At 40.8% G+C, this 8,452-nt stretch overlaps 1 protein-coding gene across 1 annotated transcript; it reads left to right on the forward strand.

Annotated features, from left to right (window-relative positions):
• Positions 1-1,767: 1,767 nt before the first annotated feature.
• On the forward strand, positions 1,768-2,700 carry LOC103209833 (olfactory receptor 2A2-like). Its single transcript, XM_007955727.1, has one exon. It carries the CDS (start codon positions 1,768-1,770, stop codon positions 2,698-2,700), a length of 933 nt encoding a protein of 310 aa, XP_007953918.1.
• Positions 2,701-8,452: the final 5,752 nt, after the last annotated feature.

The raw sequence follows: 8,452 nt of genomic DNA on the forward strand, positions 1-8,452 counted from the left end.
AAAAATCAGTGGAGGACAGGGCAGGGCACCCAGGCTCTGTCTGAGCACACAGACTGTGATGGAGTTCCTGTGCGCCCAGAAGGTGGGTGGGAGTGGGGGATGGCCACACCTCTGTTTACCAAGTGGGTGTGGGGTATAAGAGTGACAAGAGGAATGTTGCACCTTTTCAGTCTTGCATGTCCAGAGTATCCTTGGGGTTGCTGGAAAGCAGAACCTCTTCTTAAGCCCCTGGAATCTCAGAGAGCACTGTCTCTTTAAATATCCAAAATCGTCAAACCGCTTGTAACATTCAAAATGGCAGCACCCTCCAGGAACAGGCAAAAGTCCACAGATCAGCCCACCTTTCTCTTCACCTTCTCCGTTTATTCCCCAGCCATCAGAGCAGTCCTCTGTGCAGTCCCTGGCTAGCAAGGCTGATTTTTAGGTTAATTCTTAGGTCCTACCACCACTTGGGAATCTCCAAGCTGTCTGTGCCCTGCCATCAGGATTGTTCAGGATTGCTGCTAGATCGCAGCTCTGTCTGTCTCCTTTTTTGGTATTTTTATGCAAATTTTTCTGCTAGTTGGGGTTTAGTCCACTTCTATATCCTTCCCTTCGAGGCTCAGGAGTCCAGGATTATCTTCTGTGTCTGTGTTAATTGCTTTCCCTTTTCTTTGTTGAAGAGGGTCTGTGCAGTCTTTCTGCCTAGTCCGCCATCTTACTGGAACTCAACAGCTTACTTTCAAATGGATTTTTGGGAACAAAATCTATGTGTATATATAGAGCACAGCCTTCAGTATGGATTGCACCTTAACATAAAGAAAACAAAAATCAAACAAATAAAGAACTGGGCCAATGAACAAAATCATGATGAAAGGAGAAAATAGTGAAGTTGTCAAGGATTTCATTTTATTTGGATCCACAACCAACGCCTATGGAAGCAGCAGTCAAGAAATCAAATGACATATTTCATCGGGCAAATCTGCTGCAAAAGCCCACTCTAAGTGTTAAAAAGTGAAGGTGTCACTTTGAAGTTAAGGTGTATGTGATCAAAGTCATGGTCTATTCAATCACCTCATAAGCATGCAAAAGGTAGACAGTTAATAAAGAAATCCACCGAAGAATTGATGCCTTTGAGCTTGGTGTTGATGAAGAATATTGACTGCCAGAAGGACAAGGAAATCTGTTGTGGGAAAAATATAGAGAGAATACTCCTTAGAAGTGAGAATGGCAAGATTTCGTCCCATGAACTGAGGGCATGATCCATGGAGGGACTAGGCCCTGGAGAAGGACATGATGCTTAGTAAGGTAGAGGGTCACCAGAAACAGGAAGACCTTTAGCCTCACTGAGATGGATTGACTGGCTGCAACAGTGGGCTCAAACATGGCAAACATTGTGAGGATGGCACTGAACTGGGCAGCGTTTTGTTCTTTTGCACACAGGGACACTACGAGATGGAATTGACTCAAGGACACCTAACAATAATAACAAAGAACAAAAGGGAAGGATAAATAAGAAAAATATGTTACTGTTTGCTGAATCTGCATGAAGGTATATGGAAATCTATCATATAATTTTGTAACTTTTTTGAAGATTGAATTGATTTCATAGTAAGAATATACAAGAGAAAGGTAAGCAAAGTTTGGAAGTGGGAAAAGACATCAAATAGGCACACGTATGCATCGTCTCTCTGAACTCAATTTTAGGTAAATACCTCCAATTTTCATTGGTTCTCGAACTCTTACCTTTGTTTCACACTTCTGTTCTTGACAGACTGTCATTAAGGAATGGGAGGCAACCAAACATGGGTCACGGAGTTCATCTTGGTGGGATTCCAGCTCCGTAGAGAGATGGAGGTGCTCCTCTTTTGGATCTTCTCCCTGTTCTACATCTTCATTCTGCTGGCAAATGGGATGATCTTGGGGCTCATCTGTCTGGACCCCAGACTGCACACCCCCATGTACTTCTTCCTCTCCCACTTGTCTGTCATTGATATCTCCTATGCTTCCAACAGTGTCCCCAAGATGCTGGCAAACCTAGTGAACCAAAACAAAACCATCTCCTTTATCCCATGCATAATGCAGATATTTTTGGATATTGCTTTTGCTGGTGCAGAGTGCATGATTCTGGTGGTGATGTCCTATGACAGGTACGTGGCCATCTGCCACCCACTACATTACACTGCCACCATGAACTGGACTGTGTGCATTATCTTGACCATCACATCCTGGGCGTGTGGGCTAATCCTTGCCACTGTCCATGCCATTCTCCTTCTAAGGCTGCCCTTCTGTGGGCCCTGTGAAGTGAACCTACTCTTCTGTGAACTTCTCTCTGTCCTCAAGCTGGCCTGTGCTGACACTTGGATCAACGAAGTGGTAATTCTTGCTACCAGTATGTTTTTATTTGTTGGACCACTCTGCTTAATGCTGGTTTCCTATACATATATCCTCTGGGCTATCTTGAGAATCCAGTCTGGGGAGGGCTGCAGAAAGGCCTTCTCTACATGCTCCTCCCACCTTTGTGTGGTTGGGCTCTTCTTTGGCATAGCCATTGTGGTTTACATGGTCTCAGACTCCAATCAACCAGGGGAGCACCAGAAAATCCTGTCTCTGTTTTATGTCCTCTTCAACCCAATGCTGAACCCCCTCATCTACAGCCTGAGGAACGCCCAGGTGAAGAGTGCCTTCCACGGAGCCCTGCAGAGAAAGAGGGCCGCCTGATGGGGGGCAGGATGCTGGTTCAGGGAAGCGTTTCTTCTGAAGATATGTGGTTTGCTGATGCAATACAACTCAATACAAATCCACAACAGGAAGTTTGATGTAAGCATGGGAATTGTCCCAGTTTAGGTCCTGAATATGGGGCAAAATTCCATGGATAACCATAACCTCTTGCTTTGAGAAGTCATGTAGGATATGGGACAGGACAATGATGGGAATATTCAATCTCTTTTAAAAACATTGACTGTTTTGTTTTGTTTTTTCCTTTTTCTTTTTTTTTAATTCAGAACTCTGACTCTAGGGAGAAAATATTTGTTTTAATGTCAGAAAATTACATTCACCCATTAGTCTGGCTGACCAAATAGGACATATGTGACTCTATCATCCAACAGTACTTACAAATTGTAGACTGAAATGAATCCCAGGACAGGAAATGCCCAAGGTGAGCCAGAATTTTGATTGAGGTAATGCTATAGAGCAAATGCTTCCACCTCACTGACTGTGAGGACAACAAAACAAGTGATTGATAAACTCCAAATTCCTGAATGGAAGACTTAGGAGAGAAGAGAACAGGTTGAAGAAAACTGTAATCCATCCGTAAATAATAATAATAAAGAAATCAATGCATACTTCAAGGTGCTTTGGTGATGTGGTGCCTAAGACATCTGACTGCTAACCAGAAGGTTGGTGGTTCAAACCCATGAGCTGCTCTGCAGTAGGAAGATGGGGAAATCTGCTTCTATAAAGATCTACCACTTTGGAAACCAAATGGAGGTTGCTTTGATTTGGAATTGACTTGGTGGCAGTGAGTTTGGATTTTGGTTTAATATATACTTCAAAATTTTTGATGTCATCAACTGAATGATCTGTGTTTGTGTATGTTTAAATGTTGTTGTTGTTGTTGTGTGCCGTCAAGTCGGACCCGACTCATAGCGACCCCTCCTTGGGTTTCCGAGGCAGTATCACTATGGAAGTAGATTGCCTCATCTTCCTTCTGAGGAGTAGCTGGTGGGCTTGAACCACCAGCCTTCTGGTTAGCAGTCAAGTGCCTTAGGCACTGGAGGTAAAAGACTGTGAGAATGGCTCTAATATCACATATATTCCTGGGTAATGATAATTACAAATAGGGCAAGATTTGGTCCCTTGGAGAGACTCTGAGATAAATTTTCCATTGGAATCAAAAGGTAAGAGACAACTCAGATACAGTCAGCATCATTTCTCCTTCATGGTGGCCCAGAGTCTTGTCATGTGAGAAACCAGAGTGAGCAAGTCTCATTGTTCTAACGATGGGAAAATGGGAAAGCCAGTAAAGGTTGCTTTGGTGTAGCCTTCAGCTAAGGCATTTTTAGTGGTGTCAATAGGGGGACAAAGGAGGGTGGAGCACACTGAGTGACACTGTCAGAAGAGGGTCTCACAAAAATGCGTGTCTGTAAAATTTGTGTGCAGTGTTTTAGCAGGAATTCATTATTTTTATAAAAATATTCCAGAGGAAGGGAAGATGGTGTTGTATATGTAGCCCACAAGTTTGTTCCCTCTAGCATCTTAATACCTGAAAAACTAGGTGCAGCAGTTTGAAGCAGGAATTTTGGGGTTATCAACAGCTCATTAAGTTGGAGATGGCCAGGTTTAGTGGAGAAGGAGGGGGAAAAAAAAGGAGAAGCAGGGTAAACAGCCGGGAAGAATAAAGATAAATGAATCTGCCATGAGACATGCACTAGATGGTGTGACAGAGCAATAGAGAACTCCCTAAGTACTGAAGTAGCAACACTGGGAAGCCAACAGCAGCTTGGGAGACTTGGACTGCCCACAGCGAAGGCTTCTGAAGGTAACCTTGGGAACTAGTGGGTGGATGGCATTTCTGAGAAACAGAGCAGAGACCCTTCTGACACAGGTCACCACTGAATTGGGAGCAGAAAGGGGGAAGTCAGGAAACAATGCGACAGGTAGGCAGGCCCTGGGACAAGCTCATGGCATAGGGCTGGGTCCAGCTCTGCCAGGACAGTTTTTAGCACAGAGGGGTCTGGAGTACAGAGTTTTTGCTGATGCTTGACCCAGGTGGAAAGTAATTATCCCCTAATCATTGGGGTCCTTGCCAATTTTCAACCGCAGGTCTGTGAGGAACAGTATAACATCAGCATTAGCAGCCAACCCAAGCAGTCTCAAAACAAAACCCCAAAACCACCAGTAACCAAGGAAACACAGAAAGTGGGAACACGCTACTAGTACCTTGGATTTTTTTTTCTTTTCTTCCTCCTTTTTCTTTTTCTCCCCTGACTCACCCAGTAGAAGAACCACATTAAGCCACCACAACAACTGCTGTCCTAACTCTAAATTCCTTCAAGATGAACAGAGACTTGCAACTGCATTCCACACAGTGATTCCATCAACACAAAGAAAAGTGCAGAGCAGCCCAGCACACCTGAATTAACAACAAAAATTATAAAATCCACCAGCTCCACTCTTGAAAAATATTTAAGCATAAAGTCAAGGCAAAACAAATCAATACAAACTAAAAGTTAAAGAAAACAATTTCAAAATGTCTAGGAAACAACAAGAAACCTCAAATAAAATTTTTTTTTAAAAAAAGGATAAAATAGAAGTAAAATCCCCAACAAAAATCTCATTAAACATGGAGGAAGAGGAGGCAACAGAATTATCCAAGAAGGAATTTAGAAGATATGCTTATAGAACTATACAAGAGCTTAAGGAAACCTCAAACAGAACCAAGGAGAACATAGAGAGTACCCTGGAAGAACTCAGGAAAACCATTCAAGAACAAAATAACAATATTAATACACAATCAGAACTCAGAAAAACAGCAGTTAGAAATCCAGAAGATGAACACTAAAACTACAGAATTACACAACACAGTAGAAGAATAGGCTAGCACTGGCTGAAGAATGTATTTCCCAACTAGAAGATAAATCTCTCTACACCAGCCTGTATGAAGAAAAATCAGAACAAAGATTTAAGAGAAATGAAGAGAACTTAAGAGTTATATGGGACAACATGAAAAGAAACAACATATACCTCATTGGACTACCAGAGCAAGAAGAGAAGAGAAGGAAGAAAAAAAAAAAAAAAAAAAACTGAGAAAATTGTGGAAGGCTTGCTAATAGAAAATTTCCCCCAATCATGAAGGAAGAAAAGACATTCGTCCAAGAAGCTCAATGAGCCCCATACAAGACAAATCCCAAGAGAAAGTCACCAAGACATATCATAATAAAACTCTCCAAAACCAAAGTAAAAGAAAGAGTCTTGTAAGCAGCCCAGGAAAAAAAGAGATGTCATCTACAATGGACAAGCAGTTAGGCTTAGCTCTGATTACTCAGCAGAAACCACGCAGGCAAGAAGGCAATGGGACGCCATATATAAAGCACTGAAGGAAAGGAACTTCCAACCAAGAATTCTGTATCCAGCCAAATTGTCCATCAAATATAAGGGTGGAATGAAGACATTCTCAGGCAAACAGATATTAAGGGATTTTTTGAAAATCAAGCCCAACTCTACAAGAAATGCTCAAGGAAGTCCTTCCAATGGAGAACCCACAACAGAGAACAACAAAATCAGGACACGTGACTTCAACACTAAACCAAATCAGAAATACATGACCAAGATAAGCCCATAAAACATTGTATACACACACACACACAAGGGAGTCAATCTGCACATGACACCAGCAACAAAGCAAATAGAGGGAATAAAAGTTCTAGTACAAAAATTACAAATGGAGAGGAAAATAGGGCAATGTCCTCATAGAACAAACTGTTCCAAAAATATAGAGACAAGAATTCACTCCAAGGTAACCACAGAGAAAATTAACCATCCTCTTAAGCAAGCCCAGAAAAATGGAAAACATATGCGCTTAGTAAGCACAAAACTGACAATAAAGAAGAAAAGAGAGGAAACACTTGACAACAGAATGAACTCAGCACAGAAAAGTATTCGGACCAAGGAAATCGCCAACAACACAACAAAAAACACAATAGAATGACAGCAATCAATTCATACTTATCACTAATTACACTCAATGTGAATGAACTAAATGCACCAGTCATAAGAAAGAGAGTGGCAGACTGGGTAAGAAAAGAAGACTCATAGATATGCTGACTATAAGAGACCCATCTTAGACACAAAGATTGAAACAAATTAAAAGTTAAGGGGTGGGAAAAAATATACCAAGCCAACAGTAACCAAAAAAGAGCAGGAGTGGCAATACTAATTTCTGATAAAATATACTTTAAGGTGAAAAACAGGAGCTCTGGTAGCATAGTGGCTAAGGCACTTGACTGCTAACCAGAAGGCTGGAGGTTCAAACCCACCAGCCATTCCTTGGAAGGAAGATGGGTCAATCTACTTCCATAGTGATACTGCCTTGGAAACCCAAGTAGGGGTCGCTATGAGTTGGGTCCTACTCAATGGCACATAACAACAACAACAACAACAACAACAAGGTGAAAAACAGCATAGGGGACAGAGAAAGACACTGTCTGATGCTGAAGGGTCAACTGACCAAGAAGACATTATTGTAATAAATATCTATGCACCCAATAAAAATGCTCCAAAATACATGAAGCAAATATTAACTGAATTGAAAGGGAAAACAGACAACCCTACAATAGTAGTAGGAGACTTCTACACACCACCTTCAAGGAGGAACAGATTAACTAGAAAAAAACTCAACAAAGATACAGAAGAACTCAACAACACAATCAACCAACTTCACCTCACAGACATATACAGAGCACTCCACCCAACAAAAGCACAATTCACATTCTTCTCCAGTGCACATGGATCATTCTCCAGAATAGATCATATGTTAGGACACAAAACAAGCCGCAATAAATTAAAAAACACTAAAATATTACAAAGCATCTTCTAGACCCACAATGCTATAAAATTAGAAATTAATAATAGGAAGATTAAGGAAAAAACATCAAATGTGGAAGTTGAATAATACACTGCTTAAAAACTACTGGGTAATAGAAGAAATTGTTGTTGTTGTTATTTGCCATCGAGTCGGACCTGACTCATAGCGACCCCTCCTTGGGTTTCCGGGCAGTATCACTACGAAAGTAGATTGCCCCATCTTCCTTCTGAGAAGTGGCTGGTGGCTTTGAACCGCCAGCCTTCTGGTAAGCAGTCAAGTGCCTTAGGCACTATACTATCAGAGCTCCCAATAGAAGAAATAGAGTGAAATAATAATAATAATAAAATTCCTAGAAACAAATGACAATAAAGATACATCTTACCAAAACCTATGGTACATAGTGAAAGCAGTACTCAGAGGTCAATTTATAGCAACAAATGCACACATGAAAAAAGAGGAAAGAAACAAAATCAACACTCTAACTCAAAAACTCCAACAATTAGAAAAAGAGCAACAAAAGAAAACTACAGTATCCAGAAGTAAGGAAATAATAAAGATCAGAGAAGAAATCAGTGAAACAGAAAACAACAACAACAAAAAGTAGAGAAAATCAACTAAACAAGAAGTTGGTTCTTCAAAAAGATAAACAAAATTGACAAACCATGGGCAAACCTAATGAAAGAAAAGAAAGAGAAAATGCAAATAACAATAATAATAATAAATGAAAAGGATGACATCACAACAGAACCAACTGAAACAAAAAAGATACTGACAGAATATTATGAAGAACTGTACTCCAACAGATTCAAGAACCTAGAACAGATGAACAGTTTCTAGAAACACAAGACCTACCTAAGCTATCCTACTTGGAGATAGAATACTTGA

The sequence above is a fragment of the Orycteropus afer genome, unplaced genomic scaffold, assembly GCF_000298275.1.
Source record: "Orycteropus afer afer isolate SDZICR_OR568_19922 unplaced genomic scaffold, OryAfe1.0 scaffold00536, whole genome shotgun sequence".
NCBI lineage: Eukaryota > Metazoa > Chordata > Mammalia > Tubulidentata > Orycteropodidae > Orycteropus > Orycteropus afer.

What these genes read in the sequence shown, in the direction of transcription:
- LOC103209833 (XM_007955727.1), top strand. Translation starts at nt 1,768, where the DNA reads ATGGGAGGCAACCAAACATGGGTCACGGAGTTCATCTTGGTGGGATTC.